General features: G+C 41.3%; 1 protein-coding gene across 1 annotated transcript in view; it reads right to left on the bottom strand.

Annotated features, from left to right (window-relative positions):
- Positions 1–3,187: 3,187 nt before the first annotated feature.
- The window catches only part of LOC109196955 (polymeric immunoglobulin receptor-like), a 73,507-nt gene continuing 59,040 nt past the window's right edge, over positions 3,188–17,654 (bottom strand). The window contains exons 4-6 of the mRNA XM_025905218.1: positions 16,673–16,752; positions 15,927–16,047; positions 3,188–3,320 (exon numbers count right to left, since the gene is read on the bottom strand). Coding sequence (XP_025761003.1) covers positions 3,188–3,320; positions 15,927–16,047; positions 16,673–16,752 — 334 coding nt within the window. The remainder of the gene's footprint in view (positions 3,321–15,926; positions 16,048–16,672; positions 16,753–17,654) is intronic.

The following is a 17,654-nucleotide window of genomic DNA, read 5'->3' as shown; positions in this document are numbered from 1 at the left end:
CGAGGCCAGTGAGACTACCTTCACCTCCCCATGGTGAGCGTGAATGCTTTTATTGCCACAGAAAGGGTCATCTCATTGCAGATTGTCAGGCATTAAAGCGTAAACAGCAACTATCCTCACAACAAAAAGGGGTGGGACTGATTAAAGCTACAGAGAACGGGAGGGCATGTCAACCGAACAATAACCACCCCGATCCCTGTTTCAAACCATTCATTCTAGAGGGAGTGGTTTCACTGACTGGGAATCTAAAAGATCAACAGCCAGTAAAAATACTGAGAGATACAGGGGCCTCTCAGTCCATCATTAGAGAAAACGTCTTACCGTTTTCGGAGGAGTCTTTTTGCCAGTCTAGTGTTATTGTCCAGGGAGTAGAACTTGGATTTGTATCTGCCCCTTTGCACACTGTTCACATTCAGTCTTCCTTAGTCAGTGGGATTGTTAAAGTGGCTATTCGTTCTGCATTGCCTATCCCAGGTATCTACTTCATCCTAGGTAATGACCTTGCTGGAGGCAAGGTCATGCCCGTTCCTGAAGTGTTAGACAGACCCGAGCTGAGTCTGGCCTCAGACTCAGCCCAAGATCAGCCTGCCATTTTTCCAGCTTGTGTAGTTACGAGGGCCCAGACAAAAAAGTATGGTCCTGACTTGGCTGATTCCTGTATGAGGTCAGATCCCTTTGGTGACGTGATCACATTTACCCCTGGATCTAAGGGTCAGGCCAAAGTTCCACCTGCTGACAAAACACAACAAATCCTGAATTTGCCAGTCTCCCGAGAGGAGTTCATTACTGCACAGAAAAATGATGTAACCCTGTCCAAGTGTCATTCTTCTATCCTCAGTCAACAGGATGCCAAGAAGGAAAAGCTGGCTTACTTCTCAGATGAAGGTCTACTGATGCGCAGACGGACGAGTCAGGTCTCAGAAGACGCAGACTGGTCTGCAGTTTATCAGGTGGTTGTACCTACTGCCTATCGTACCCAGGTGTTGTCCTTAGCACATGACCACCCATGGTCATCACATTTGGGGGTTAACAAGACATACAGCAGAATTCTGAAACATTTCTTCTGGCCAGGACTGAAATCTGATGTTGTTCAATACTGCCGTACATGCCATGTATGCCAGATGACTGGCAAGCCAAACCAAATAATCCCACCAGCTCCTCTCTGTCCTATCCCAGTAGTAGAGGAGCCATTTCAAAAAGTGATTGTTGACTGTGTGGGGCCTTTACCTAAATCTAAAACTGGAAACCAGTTTCTGTTGACGGTCATGTGCGTTTCAACTAGGTTTCCTGAGGCAATCCCACTACGGAGGATTACAGCTCAGATTGTTGTCAAAGCACTGTTGAGATTCTTTTCAACCTTTGGTCTGCCCAAGGTTGTGCAAACAGACCAAGGCACTAACTTTAAGTCTAGAGTATTCGCCCAAGCCCTGAAAACATTAGGCATTGAACACACAACCTCGAGTTCTTACCATCCTGAAAGTCAGGGGGCGTTAGAGAGGTTTCATCAGACTTTGAAGTCCATGTTAAGGAAACACTGTTATAGTTCTCAACGGGACTGGGATGAAAGTGTTCCTCTTGTTTTATTTGCCTGTCGTGAAGCAACCCAAGAGTCTCTGGGGTTTAGTCCCGGTGAACTTGTGTTTGGGCGTGAGATGAGGGGTCCTTTAAAGGTTTTTAAAGAGAGGCTGGCTAATCCGGTGGACAACACCAAAAGCCTTCCTGAGTATGTCAAAACACTAAACGACAGGTTAAAGAGGGCCTGTTCCTTAACAAGGAATGCACTAGCCACTTCACAAGCGAAAATGAAGAGACACTTTGACCAGCGGGCTGTCGACCGCTCATTCCAGCCAGGTGACAGAGTGCTCCTTCTCCTTCCGGTGCCCGGCTCCTCTCTTTCCGTTAAATTCTCTGGTCCTTATGTTGTAGAGAGAAAACTCAGCAAGACCAACTACATTATTCAGACCCCAGACCGCAGACGTCCTACTCGGGTGTGTCATGTCAACATGATGAAGCTGTACAACTCGCGTGAACCTTCAACTGTGCCATCTGTGGTCCAAGAGCAAGTGGTTACATCCCCGATGGCTTCTGTTACCAAGGTGGAGATTACTCCAGATGAAGATGGGTTGGTGTTACGGGGTGCTGAGCCTCAAAGTGCTCGACTAGGTAATTCTGTGATATTGTCAACACTACCACAATACCTGTCCCACCTTCCTGCTGAAGAGAGCAGTGATATCATAAAACTCATATTGGGATTCCCATCTCTGTTCAATGACATCCCGTCTCAAACCACTGTCATAAAACATGATGTGGTGCTGACTAACCCTACACCAATCAAACAGCGCGCTTATCGGGTTAGTCCAACAAAGAGGGAAATCATAAAACAGGAAGTTGAGTATCTTCTTCAGAATGGATTCGCGGTGCCAAGCTCCAGCTCTTGGAGTTCACCATGTCTCCTAGACACAAAGCCAGACGGAAGCCCAAGATTCTGTACTGACTTCCGAAAGGTGAACTCTGTCACTGTACCAGATGCACATCCCTTACCTCTTATCGATGACTGTATTGATGAAATTGGGCCTGCAAAATACATCACTAAACTTGATATGTTAAAAGGGTATTGGCAAGTGCCTTTGACACAGCAAGCATCTGACATTTCAGCTTTTGTCACTCCTGACCAGTTATGCCTTTTGGCATGTGCAATGCCCCTGCAACATTTCAGAGACTGGTCAATAAAGTGTTGGGAAACATCCCTAACTGCAGAGCATACTTGGATGACATTGTTGTGTATAACAGTGACTGGTCAACCCACATGGCTACATTGAAAGAAGTCTTCATTAGCCTGGAAAATGCATCTCTCACTTTGAACCTTGCCAAATGTGATTTTGCTAGAGGCAGTGTCCTCTACCTTGGCCAGCAAGTTGGTCTAGGAAAAGTGCGCCCTGCAGATGCCAAAGTCACTGCGATTAGGGAGTTCCCCCAACCATCCACCAGGAGAGAACTGCGGCGTTTCCTTGGGATGACAGGATATTACCGACGATTTTATAAGAATTTCTCTTCTGTTGCTGCCCCTCTGACGGACTTAACCAGTCCCACAAAGCTGTTTTTCTAGTCTGAGAGTTGCCAGCAGGCTTTCGAAAGCCTCAAGGGCTTACTTTGTTGCACCCCTGTTTTGTCTGCTCCTAACTTCTCTTTACCATTCAAACTGGAAATAGATGCCAGCGCAGTTGGGGCCGGAGCGGTGCTTCTCCAGGAGGATACCCAGGGCATTGACCATCCTGTGAGTTACTTCTCTCGGAAGTTTGATAAACATCAGCTCAGGTATTCTACCATTGAAAAGGAGACCCTTGCTTTGTTGTGGGCCTTGCAACATTTTGAAGTCTATATAGAGTCAGGTCAGAGTTCAGTTCAAGTATTCACAGATCACAACCCTTTAGTTTTCCTCTCTAGAATGTATAATCACAACCAGCGGCTTATGCGTTGGTCACTGATTATTCAGAATTATACTCTCAATATCCATCACAAAAAAGGTTCAGAAAACATTGTAGCAGACGCACTCTCCCGTGCTGTTTAGAGATGTCACCAAACCCTGAGTTTGGTTCTTTAAGGGTGGGGGTGTTACGTGCCAAGAGATGTGGCTTTGCTGTTGTGTTCTATTTATCTTTCAGGTGTCAAGCCTCCTCCTATTGGCCAATTCAAAGTTGATTGGCATGTGTCTATTGGCTGGTCTGGGCCCAGTTGGCCAATCACACGCCGAGGATCACTATAAATGAGCAGCTCCCTGGCCAGCTGGTGGCTGCTGGCTTCTGCTATGACAAACACTTGCGAACAGGCTTCTTTGTATTATGTGTGGTGGGAGGCTGGACAGGTAAGCTGGGGTACCCTATACACTGGTTGCAGGTTTTAAACTGTTAGACACACTAGGTTATGCGGTTGATGCCATCTTTGTATGTTTTCACTGACTTTTTGTCGAGCAGCTAGGTAGGCCTTTTGTTTTGCATTTTTGTTTTAGTTAGGCCCTGGAAGCTGTAGACCTCTTTTTGTTTTATTACTTTCTTTGATTGGGCTCAACCGCCCAGTCCTCCTCCCCCCACCTTTTTCTGTTGTTAAGTTGACTATCAAGGCAAGCAACCAATAAATCCTGCCTGATTCTTAACTGTCCTGTTGTCCTCCTCCTTCATTGATTGTGGTTGTCCGGTGTTGCTGTCTCCTTCCTACCTTTGCCTCTACCACCGTGGGGGGTACGTAACAGTGTGAAGAGGACTCTCCATTTACATGAACAAATTGGAGTCTATTAGATAGATATGATACAAACCACTGCAGTGCAGTACCTGAAATACCTACAGCGTGCTCTAATCTCTCTAATAGAATATTATGGTCAACAGTATCGAACGCAGCACTGAGTTCTAGCAGGACAAGCACAGTGATGAGTCCACTGTCAGAGGCCATAAGAAGATCATTTGTAACCTTCACTACAGCTGTTACTGTGCTGTGATGGGTTCTGAAACCTGACTGAAACTCTTCAAATAAGCCATTCCTCTGCAGATGATCTGTTAGCTGTTTGAAAACTACTCTTTCAAGGACTTTTGGAGATTGGCCTATAATTAGCTAAAACAGCTGGGTCTAGAGATGGCTTTTTAAGCAAAGGTTTAACTACTGCCAGCTTGCCAATATTTTTGGCTCATGTGCAATTATTTTGGTCCCAGTCTGTTTCGATGTTTCCTGCACATACACCATGTATATAGTTCCACTCACATATACACTGCTTTTTATTTTATTCTATTTATTTAATTTTTTTTTTCCCGCCTTCGGTGTATATTGGTTTCTCTTCTTCTTACTTTAGCACCTTTGTGGTCCAGCTACCCAATTTCGCTGTGCAAGAAACTGCACAATAAAAATAAAAAGCTCCAAGTCTCTAAGCTCTAAGTTGAAGGCCTGTGGTACATAGCCAATTATGAGAGACAGGTTGATCAGATTTAAGATTGAAGCATTAATTAGAAGAATTTATATTATTTGAATGAACTGAAAATAGATTTAAACTAAAAGCTTTTAGGGAATAAACTCCATCTACAGAATTAGTATCTACAGAACTGACCTCTGACTTTCAGCTCCACTTGTTTCTTCAGCAGGATATTTCCCTCCCTGTTGTAGACGGTGCAGGTGTAGGTGGAGTTGTCTCCATCTGTGGGGTATTTCAGGGTCAGACTGAGGTCTCCAGTTTTCAGCAGGTCTTCATTCATCTTCGTTCGGTCTCTGTAAAACTGGTGCTGTTCTTCAGGCTGGTCAGAGCCGTTCTTATACACATGGACCTTCCTGTAGTCCTTCCACTCCACTTTAGCGTCTTCAGGCAGGTGAAGTTTGGTTTTTAAGGACAGCTGGACAGACTCCACCCCTGAATCTACCTCCACCTGGGGGACTGAGAGGACAACAAAGCATAACATGAGCTTGGGTGGAGACATTTGTGTTGACTCTAACAGGCTGAATGCTGCTGCTTCACTGGGAGCTCACTGTTAGATAGAAAGTGGTCAGTGTGAAGAGGAGACGCAGCAGAAAGATGAAGACTGACAGGAAGAAAGCAGTGAACAGACTGTTGGAGCTGCTGTTAGTGGGACAGGACTTTATTCAGTCTCTGAGGACCAGATTTGACTTGATGAAGCAGAGAAACACAGTCTGAGTGTTTCTGTCACACTCACTTCATCACACAGCTCAGTTGGACAACATTTGGAAGAATTTGATAGAAGCCTTCCTTTAGTAAAAGCACCAGTAAAACACCATGAAAACACCTCACTACACACAAAACTGCAGTACTGGCAAATTGGACATAAAGTATGAAAAGTCAAAGTACTTATTGTGCAGAAAAATGTTCCCATCAGTGTTCTATGGATCAATATTACTGCTGCACATGTTTAAGGCTGAGCTCATTTCAAATCCTTTCTATTGTGTTGAATCTGCAGTAATGCATCATATTCTATAAAATCATATGTTTGTAGTGGCTGTCCTGTGAGGACCACGTATCTCTAAATAAACAGCTGTTAATGAGCTGACAAACACAGGCCTACAGCTGGATTTGTAAAAGTCCATTCAATAGAAAATCAACAATCACAGCTGGATTCAAAGGCTTGAGCTCTGTGTGACATGGTTACCTGTCAGTATCTACAGGGGGATTCAAATATGAAGGAAACATGAAGGTGGTGCATTAGAAAAACTGCTGCTTTCAAGTGCAGAGCAACAAACTATTTGAACTGATCCAACTTTATTAACACAGACAAAGATTTGTGGATCAGCTGCTGTTTGCTGCTATAGATATAATCCACCTGATGTGGGAGAATTACATGTGATACTTTGATGCAACCATGAATCTGACTGATTTCTTTCCATTTTCAAAGGTTGATGCATCAGTTAAAGTCCTTAAAAACCTTAGAAATAGACTTCCGGATGGTGCAGCATAATTTTTGAGCTCTCAGGTGGTCTGGTTACCCCTTGAAAATTGACAGGTTATAACACAACTAAGAATATTCATAGTAGTATGCCAGGGGGTAAGAAGAGAAAGAAAAAATGAATTCATCAAGAAAGTGCGGAGGAAGGCGTTTTTTCACCAAAAGAAACTGATGGTGCTAGCAAGCTAAAGCTACACGGAGCCATGGAGGCAATTGAAGCTAACATTCTCACTGAGCTGAAAGAAGTCCTTACTTGAAAGGAGAAATAATGGGAAAGACTGGACTTGTGAAAACAGAAATGTTGGAGTTTAGAAAAGAAGTGGGGCAACGGACTAAATTGTCACGGACATGAAAGAGGTAACAAGCAGGATCTAGGAGGTCGAGCAGAGAGTAACTGAGGTGGAGGAGTTCACAGCTGAGGTTAAAGACGTGCTCTGCCATACTCTCCAGTTACAAAAGGACCTCCAGACACATCTGTCCGACCTGGTATCCCACTCTCACAGGAATAACATACATGTTCACGGGATACCAGAGGGTGAAGAAAGGGACAACATGATTGAATTCATAGAGAACTTTATAAAGAAGGAACTGTCCCTCTCGGATACTAATCTGGGTGTACAGTGGTGCCATCACTCACTCGGCCCAAAGCCACCACCGGGCTCCAAACCCAGGTCTATCACAATTCACTTTTTGGAATATAAGACCAAGGACTTGGTGCTCCGCTCTGCATGGAACAAAAAAGAAATACTGTTGAAAGGGAGACGTGTGTATTTCGACCAAGATTACCCCAGCGACATTTTAGCTAAATGTAAAGCATACAACTCGATCAGGAAGATTTTAAAAGAGAAAGTGATCCACTTTCAAACCTTGTATCCGTCGAGACTGCGTGTGTTTTATGAAAACGGACCCGTGGTTTACAACAACGTGCAAGAAGTCCGATGACCTGGAGAAGAGGAAGTTGATGGAAAAGGGAGCGGACGACCCAGCATCATGCACCCCCGTTCCCAAGCCCTTCTGGGAAAGAGCGAGCGGGGCGCCGCGGCGGACCCGGGAGGCTCGGATGAAATACATGCAGGAAAAACTCCAGGGATTCAAGCGTAACTATACTAACACTTAATCTTTTTTCCGCACCCAAGACTGCAACTTTTCCTCTGTAAAATAGGAGTAATAGATGTGACCGCAGATATGGGATGTTGTTGGTTTTCTCCAAGAGTGCTGCTATGATTGGTTGGAGATTATCAAGCAGCACTACTAGGGGCCCCCTGGGACTCTAGGGACTCTCTTCTTCGTTTTGAAGTTGGACATACACTTGATTATTGGAAGTCATATATGTTATTTGTTCAGGTATGTTGTTCCTTTGTTCTGCAGACCCATGTTGCCTTTTCAGAGCACCTAGAGGTTTACAGGTGTTTTGTATTGTTCCTTTGCTGATGGAAATAAGACAACAATGTAATGTAATTTCACTTAATGGTTTACATAACCCCATTAAAAGAAACAAAGCTCTTGCTAAAATCAAATGAGAAAAGCAAGATCTAATTCTCTGGCAAGATACACAACTTTCTGGCACTAAGCACAAGAAAAACTGTAAAATGGGGTTTAAAAATGTGTATTATTCTTCACATATAAAAAAAAAAAAAACATTCCAGAGGAGTGGCCATCTTATTGTCTGATAAAGTAAAGTTCCAACTCTCACCGGGAAGTCCGAGAACGCGAATACAGACTCGCGTACTTGAGAACTGAGAAAGGGCTCTGCTGTGGCAATGGTGTTGGCAAATAAAGTGTTTTCTCGTCTGTATTTGACTGTTACATTGTATCACCTCAGTGGTAAGTGTCCTTTACCTCTAACAAAAGCAACCCTTTAGTTTTCAGTAACAGGTCAATCATTTTCACATTAAAAATTACTTCGCTCAGCGGCATTCCCACTGCGAGCAGAACACCGGTTCGAAAACTGCTGTTTTTGAACACTTTTGTTTAATTAAGTACTTAAATGGGCTCTCTTTGAAACAAAGTGCAATTGATTTATTATTGTTATGTGTTTCCTTTAATTCGGCTATGCTGTCTAGACAGTTGGTTTTTTTTCATTGCCATTTTTATATTTGTTTGTAGCAAACACTGCTCCAATGTAAAGGAAGCTATATAGCCAAAACGATTAATAATTTAAATATTGTACCTTTGTGAAATATGATAATATGATGATGATGATGATGATGATTCACACTGTTGGATAGAAGTGTTTAAAAATGTATTTGTTTACCGGTAAACTGAATTGAACATGATATACTAATGGACATTTTTCTGGCCTACCTTTTTTTTTTTTGGTTTGAAAACTGATCTTCTTCATATTGAAGTGGCGAGCCGGTAGGACCATTCTTTTCCCCCTCTTTTCCCCCCTTTTGCCGTCTTTGGATTACAGACATATTTTTTCCCCCTTCATGAAACTGGACCCTAAGGAGGAATTCCTGAGAGACTGAACTTTAAAAGAAACTTTAAAAAGGATCAAAGGGACAATTGGCAAAAGACTCTTGCACAGAGAATCAAAGCATTAATTAATTGATTGTGGAGAATTTATTAATGTTGTGTTTTGTAGTTATTATTTTGTTCCAGTTCCCCTTTCCCCCATTTATTCAATATATTCTTTGTTTTCCCTAACAAAATTTTGCTGTCTCTGGTCTCGTCATTCACACCATCTGGGCTCCGTAAAGAACTTTTTCTTCTGCGCTTCAGTCAGTAAACTCACCCACTGCAATAAAACTAGCCTTTAAATAACTTTACTTACACTGACGCATGGAGGGATTTGCATTCATTGGAAAATAAATATACTTTTTTTTTTCACATTCCTACCGTATGTATTCAAGAGTGGACTATTTTTTTTTTTTTCATGTCACACTCTGATAAGCATAAAATTGTAAATTGTGATATAGGGGTGAGAGAGATTTCAGACCATGCAGGGGTGTATCTGACACTCCATTTGGACTCAGATCGGAAAGGGACTTTATGGAGGCTCAATATTAGTCTACTAAATTACGTAAAATTAGAAAACTTTGTAAATGAAGAATTCAAGAAATACATGGACTATTATAACAATGGTTATATTTCCCATAGTATTTTATGGGATGCAGCGAAGGCAGTTCTTAGAGGGAAGCTAATTTTGTGGTCCTCATATTTAAAAAAAAAAAAAAAAAAAAAGGGAAAAAGAGAGTTATCTAAAAGACCTTACAATGAGACTGAAACACCTAGAAACAGAACGCATGAAAAATAACAATGATGACACCTTATCACAAATTAAGGAAATATGACAGATATTAAATAGGTTATATGATGACCAAACAGAGAAAGGGGCTAAATTCATTAATTACAATTGTAATTGATCACTTAATTGATTAACTTAGGGACATGGATATTCTAGGTACTTTCAATGAGGAGAAGAGGAACAAGGAAACTAGAACACCTCCTTATGCTGTCTTACAGAGAACACTCTATGGCATTTATTAAAAGACAACACATAACCGTCTCATCAGTAACTTCAATGATATGCAGAATGTTAACAACACTTCTGGGACAAAAACCCAATATAATTCCCCCTTCAGTCAGTCAGTTCAGTTTCCATATTAGTATTAGTCCATTTATGTCTCTTGTCACAGTTCTACCTCCACCAACCACTCTGGTTTGGTGAGGAAAGGGAAAAAAGTCAAATATGGTGTTGAAATAAAAAATAATAATAATAAAATAAATTCAGAGCTCTGAGAAAAACATTGTCAATCTACCTGGGTAGTGTGTGTGTATGTGTGTGGATAAGCCCAGTGTTTATCAGCAAAGATGAGTAAAATCCTCGTTCGCCATACTTCTGGGTGGAGCAATACGTCACTGGAAAAAACCCCACTGGATTGGATTCGCCTTCCAATCGCCGATTGAGTATCCAGTAACTGTCTCTCGCACTATGTCGCAACAAAGTAAAAAACAACTGGAAAAAAGGATGCGTGGTAAGCAAATCCTAATAGTCTGTAACTATAAAAACCTTAACACTTAGAAAAAAAGTTCTTATTCCCCTCGGTACTCCATGCGCTCAGTGCGTTCTTCTTCTAGCTTGCTGGCTATCTGCTCCGCTGCAGCTCTTCTTCTTACCGCATAATGCAGTGCAGGACAACTATAGCACCATCACTGCCCTCTGTTGGATAGAATTAGTACTGCATACATTAAACATTAAAACACTGGCTTGAACAGCAGTGGATAACCTTGAGAGGGTTACACTATGAAAATGGTCCAAAATCTAAGAAACTCCTTGCTTGGAGGATACGTATACAGCACGCTGACAGATTTATTCAAAAAATTAAAAACCCAGCAAATGATAAGATTTGTCATGACATGAAAAATATAAGAGAATCTTTTGTGACCTATTAACCCGACTGAACACTGAACGACACAGGATAGATGTGCCCTCTGTTAAGGCATTTCTTTCCTCACTTGATTTACCATCGATAGGAACAGAACAAAATAAAAGATTAACACAAACAATAACTGCGGATGAGATTAACAAGCCCATTTCAAAATTGAAAGGTAATAAGATGGCTGGTGAGGATGGGTACCCGGCAGAGTGGTACAAACACTTCCGAGACCTAATAACCCCCCTGCTTAAGGATTGCTTTAACCATGTGCTTAGAGGGGGGGAGATACCACCATCCTGGAAACAAGCAGTTATTTCAGTAATTCCCAAACTGGGTAAAAATAAAACAGAATGTAGTTCCTACAGACCTGTATCAGTTTTGAATATTGAGCTAAACGGTTTGAATTTATAATTTTGGAACTAAGGGATACAGATCAAACAGGCTTTGTTCGAAACAGAAAGACACATGATAATGTAAGCTGGGCTCTCTATCTAGTAAACAAAATGAAAAACATTGAATCAGTAGCTGTTAATCTTGATGCTAAAAAGGCATTTGACTCTGGGAGCTGGAATTATCTTTATTTGGTTTTAGAGAGATTTAGTTTTAATAGCCAAATCATCAGGTGCTTTCAGTCTTTATACAATTCACCCACTGCCAGGATTAAAATTAATGGTGATTTAACAGATACCCTACAACTAGAGAGAGGCTGCCGTCAGGGATGCCCTCTCTGTCCCACTTTCGTTGCGCTATTCACCAAGCCTCTGGCGCAAGCTATCAGGGAATCTAAAGACATTAGAGGTGTAACAATTAATGATATAATGTATAAAGTTGGTCTGTATGATGACAACATTTTCATAACGCTAATTAACCCTGAAATCAGTCTCCCAAATCTTCTTTCATTATTGAAAACATTTGGCATATATTCCAGATATAGATTGAATCTACAGAAAACTCAGATTCTTTTATATAATTACCAACTATCACAAGACATTCAGAAGATAGCCAAGTTTAACTGGAGTAACACCTCTATAAAATATTTAGGACTCCATACACCTACAGATTTATCCCTTCTCTATCAATGAAATGATATCTCATTGACGTCAGAAATTAAGGCAGACCTACAGCGCTGGTCATTATTGCTAATGAATATGCACAATCTTTTGCCAAAGCTTTTCTATTTGTTTCAGGCTCTGCCTATACACGTACCCTCCAAGCAATTTAATGTTTGGAACAGGATAATTTCTAATTTCATTTGGTCTAAACAAAAACAAAGACTAAAATTTCAGACGTTACAATTGCAAAAGGACAGGGTGGATTCACTCTGCCATGTTTAGAGGACTATTATAGGGCTGCACAGTTACGAGTGGTGATTGGGTGGTGTGATCCAATGTGTGAGGCTAAATAGAAGGATATAGATCAATCCTACTGTGAGACACTGCTTCAATCACTGCTTGGAGATCGACCACTTATTAAAAGACATATAGATGCAGACCTGTTCCCAGAACTAATGAAAGTGCCCATAGAGATATGGCATAGGATTCTCAAATATGAGAAAATTGAAAGAAGTGCCCAGACTTTACGATGGCCTGCTTATGATTCGGATTTTTCACCTGCAAACTTGGATAAGAGATTTATTCAGTGGTCACATAAGGGTATAACAGGCTACTGGAAGATCGTAGACAAAAATGTACTAAGAGATTACCAGCAATTCCAGAGAAGCCTTTACTTGGAAAGACAGGATTTTTTTTTTTTTAGATACCTCCAGCTCAGGCACCATTACGTTAGAAACATAAAATTCTTAGAAGAAGAGGACAAAAGCTTGGTTAAACTCTTCCTTGATTCATGTAAGGGGAATGTGCCAAAGAAACAGACATCCAAATTACACAAATATTTACAAACTTGTAGGAATAATGATACAACTTACATTAAAGCTAGATGAAAAAAGAGACCAAAATAATACCTGCATAGAAAAACATGGTGTGGTTTTTTTGTCACTCCTAATGCTAAGAATAAACAAAGTAAAGATCCTGGCAAGGCTCAGTGTTGGAGGAACCGTGGATGTGTGTCGGCTGGACATTTTCATATTTGTTGGGACTGTGTTAAGATTGCCCCCTACTAGCTAGTAGTGATAAAAGAAATTAATACTGTGATGGGCTTGAACTTGGCCCGTGACCTCACTGTGTTTTATCTATGTGATTTGCCCCAATGACTCAGGAAATCTGACAAATTTCTTTTTTTGATACTATTGGCTGGTGAAGAGCAGTGGCGGAGCGGGGGGGTGGCTTACTGGGCTTAAGCCCGGGTTATTTTTTTAGAAGCCTGGGGTCTTTTGGAGTGTAATTTTTTCATAGTTAGATGCCTGACTGACAACTGTATTAAACAAAACCTACACACAATATTCGAAGCACATAGTGCACACTGTGGAAATTTACGACTGTGCGTAAATCCCCCCTAATATTGGGGATCATATTGGTATGATCCGAGCTCAGACACTAAGCGACTGAGCGAGGGGGTGGGGGGAGCTGCTGCCTGCGAGTTCGCTGTTGGAGAAACGGAGCGAGGCAGACAGACGAGAACTGAAGTTCGACCAGGTACCAAAGCAAATCATTTATACTGTACAAATAATGTAAATATGACGGTGTATCACGAAAGATTGATGTCAAACTGATCACTTGACCCATATTACGTTACTTGTTCTTCAAGTGAATCAACAAATGGCGAAATGAAAAGCCGAACAACAACAATGCTGTTTCTTTAAAGAGAGTGTTAGCTTACATGTGTGTTTATTTCATATTTTCAGTTGTTACCCTCCACAGCTAAATAGTGTTTCAGTAATGTACTGATATACAAGAATGGACATAAGGGGCTTCTTTCAAAAAAAAAAACCCTGGTAGATGTTATTTTATATATTATGCTTTGTATGTTGTTCAGTATATTTCTATGCAAAACAAGAGGAATTTCATTACACAGCAGTATATTCACAGTTTAAACCAGATATTTACATACACTTTATGGAAAACACAAGAACATTTTTTTACTGTACAACATCAATTTAGAGTAAACTTGTTTTGTTTTGGATAAATAAATATTGAAATATCTTTTGAATTAGTTAAATGTCAGAATAAAGAGAGAGAGCTGTCTATTTTAATCACTTTCATCAAATTTAGGAGTACATATACACTAAGTTTATTGTTAATTAATAAGAAAACTCCAGACGATTCCATTCTGAGCTGAAGAAGCTTCTGATAGGTTAGTAGAGTCCATGTGAGTAAATTGGTGGCACACCTGTGGATACATATAAGGCAAAACACAGAGCCTGTGTTTTGCCTTATATGCCTGTCAACCAAAACACCAGGAAAAGAATTGTGGAGCTCCATAAATGTGGCTCAATTTTGAATACAATTTGGTGCCATTTACAATTAAGAAATACAGATAGTTTCTCTCTTTACTCTTAAAGTTAACACATATGTTTTTTATATTTATCAATCTAAAAAAATAAACATTTAGTCTGATTTGATGTTACAATTAAAAAAGTGTTTGTGTTTTTATCTGAAGAGTGTTTAAATATCTGGTTTCAACTGTATATTTGATGATTGTCAGCACAAAGAGGGAGAGAGAGGAACAGAGAGGGAGAGAGAGGAACAGAGAGGGAGATGGAGAGAGAATGAGGACAGAACAGAGAGGGAACAAGAGCAGGTGAGACAGACATGTTAGTGAAATGGTTGTTTACCAAAAGTATCACCGTATCATAGGTACTCATGTATGTCGTACCTAGTGTTTCTTTTTAGGTTTGTAAATTTTTTTAATTCTATATTTATTAAGTTATGCAGGCTTGTTTGCACAACAAGGCTAAATAATTATATAAACTTTTCTGAATCTAAATAGTGTACTTTGGTAGAATTAAAAAATAAGTGTAGTGCAGGTCTACGATGATTTTTAGTGCTACCCCCCCCCCACACACACACACACACACACAAAACTACTGATAAAAATAAAGTGTTACAGTTTTAAAAAAAACAACCTCAGAAATAAAGAGAAAGGTTGGTTAAAGCAAAGAGAGGCACTGGCAGCATTTAAGACACTAAACAAGAGAAACAGATCAGAGAACATCAGACTGAATAAGTGGAATAAAGTGAAACAGAGAACTAACGCTCCCTAAGAATGGAGCTGTCAGAGGAAGAGAGCAGCAAACTGAAAGTCTCTGTTAGCTGCAGAGCTCTGAAACTTCACACAGCTTTGGATGATAACATGGAGAAAGGATGTGGAGATTTTCACAGTTCTGCTAGAAATCATCTTCTAGTTATTGGGACTCAGATATGACTGATTATAGATGAGGACCAAAGAAGGTTTTTACTGAGATTTGAACTGACTTAGCTTAGCCTGTGTTTTAGCCACATGCTAAACAAACACATGTTCAGGAACTAGAAGATGTTACCTTTCAGATGAAGTCTCACACATGAACTTTGCTCCTACAGTTCATCTGCTGAAGCTTTTACATTTGGCTGGAAATCAAATAAAAACCAAAACAGCCACAAACATCAGACATGCTAACATCCATCCATCCATTCATCCACCTTCTTCCACTTATCCGGGGCTGGGTCGTTGGGGCAGCAGTCTAAGCAGAGAATCCCAGACCTCCCTCTCCCCAGCCACCTCCTCCAGCTTGTCCGGAGGAACACCAAGGCGTTCCCAGGCCAGCCGAGAGATATAATCTCTCCGTGTCCTGGGTCTGCCCTGGGGCCTCCTCCTGGTGGGACATGCAACACCTCACCCAGGAGGCATCCTTGTCAAATGCCCGAACCACCTCAACTGGCAATGTGCTGACACTGCAACATTATTAGATGGAGCCCGCTGAGACTGAACAATCATCATAAGTCTGACCTTTGACCTGTATCTACAACACTGACCTCTGACAGTGAGCAGCACGTTTTTTGTCATCAGTACGTTTCCCTCCCTGCTGTAGACGGTGCAGATGTAGGTGGAGGTGTCTCCATCTGTGGGGTATTTCAGGGTCAGACTGAGGTCTCCATGTTTCAGTAAGTTTCTCTTCGTCTTCGTTCGATTCTTGTATTTATCATCCTGTTCTTCAGGCTGGTCAGAGCCATTCTCATACACGTGGACCTTCCTGTTGTATCCGTCCATCCACTCCACTTTAGCATCTTTAGGGAGGTGAAGTGTGGTTTTGCAGATCAGCTGGACAGACTCCACCCCTGAATCCACCTCCACCTTGTAAACTGTGGGGACAACAAAGCACAACATGAGCTGTACTGAAGGTTACTAATGTTCTCCTTATGACCTGTTACAGTGGACTTATTTCTGTGTCCTTGTCCTGTTAGACCTCAGTGTAGACCACAACATTTTGCTACAAACACTAGAACACACCAGAGTAATTACAGGAAATTCCCTGCAGTGATTTGAATCATATCTAAAAGATTCCAGTTTGTTCATGTACACGAGGAGTTGTTCACACACAAAAAGTAGGCATGGATTTCCACAGAGTTTTGTGTTGGGACCATTTCTGTTCACATTAAACATGCTTCTCTTACTTAATAACATTAGAAAACATTAAAATGTCGAAAGTGTCATGACCCTGTGCCTCTCGGCTGACTCTGTATGGCTACAAGTGTTTCTGTTGTATTGCGTCTCTCTCTCTCTCCTCCCGCACACTGCGCTCTACCGGGGCGGAGTCATGAGGACTCCAGCCCCTGGCTCGGACACCTGCAAGCAATCATCTCATCACCACGCTCACTTCTTAATGTGGCTGCTGAGAATGCTTCTTCGCTGGATTATTGTGTAACACTCGTCAGTGTCATTGCAAGTCTGAGCTTTTTCCCGAGTTTCTTTCGTGCCGCAACTTACCTGTTCTTCCTCCCTGTGCCAGATTTCTCGCCAGCCTGAGGACCGCTGTTTGGTGAGCTAAAGCCGGAGTCTGAGCTAACCTGAGCATCAGCGAAGGATTGTGTACATAGCCGGTGTGTCCCCTTCCCGTGCCTGTGTTCCCCAGAGACCCTCTTCCCGTACCCCCTCACCTGTATATATCTGCACCTGGTGTCTGTGTGTAAATAAATTGTAAAACTTTAGAGACGGTCTGCCTCCAAGTCTCTCCTGAGCCTGACAGAAAGCTTGTTTTGTTCTCAGCTTACCAGTCTCCTCAAACAAAGGGATGCTGGCTGTGCTCAGGCCAGAAAACCTCAATTTGAGACACACTGGCTTATTTTTAGACAGCTCAGAAATCTTTCAACCTCCTCAATTACAAAAGGGAAAATCATTGTTCTGCCACTAAACATCCAGGTCAAAGTATTGAGGTCATTATAAATGTAATTTATAACTCACAATAAAAGGCTGGTGTCCACGTTAAAACTTAAACTATGTTTCTTTATTAGGCATGAGTCCTGTTTCTATATGCGAGGAAATCCTATCTCTGTAACTTTTTTTTTTAAATCTTTAGTGGATTACAGTGATCTGCTTTTTATGAAGACAACGGGCCTGTACTTGAAGAGGTTGGAAACAGTCCATTGTTGTGGGACTTGTGTTAATGTTGCTCTCGTGATGTAATATCAAGTTATTATATATTATTCACATGTTTCTGTTCACTTGTATTGGTTGTTTTCATTGGAACTTCAGCTCCCCTCTGCTGGTCTCTCTTGGAAAAGATATTTTAATCTCAGTGAGACTTTTACGTGGATAAATAAAGTACACATGCAGCCTCTGTGTCAGATCAATGCAGTGAAGCACACACACTGTTTAGTAAAGTCATGTTGTGGAGCTGTTTCACTGATCAATGACTGAGTCTGAAGGAGGTTTTCTGACTTCTGGAACAAACCTGGAAGTTTTTCTTCAG

Source organism: Oreochromis niloticus, linkage group LG3 (assembly GCF_001858045.2).
Source record: "Oreochromis niloticus isolate F11D_XX linkage group LG3, O_niloticus_UMD_NMBU, whole genome shotgun sequence".
NCBI lineage: Eukaryota > Metazoa > Chordata > Actinopteri > Cichliformes > Cichlidae > Oreochromis > Oreochromis niloticus.
This window is presented reverse-complemented; position numbering and strand designations above follow the sequence as displayed.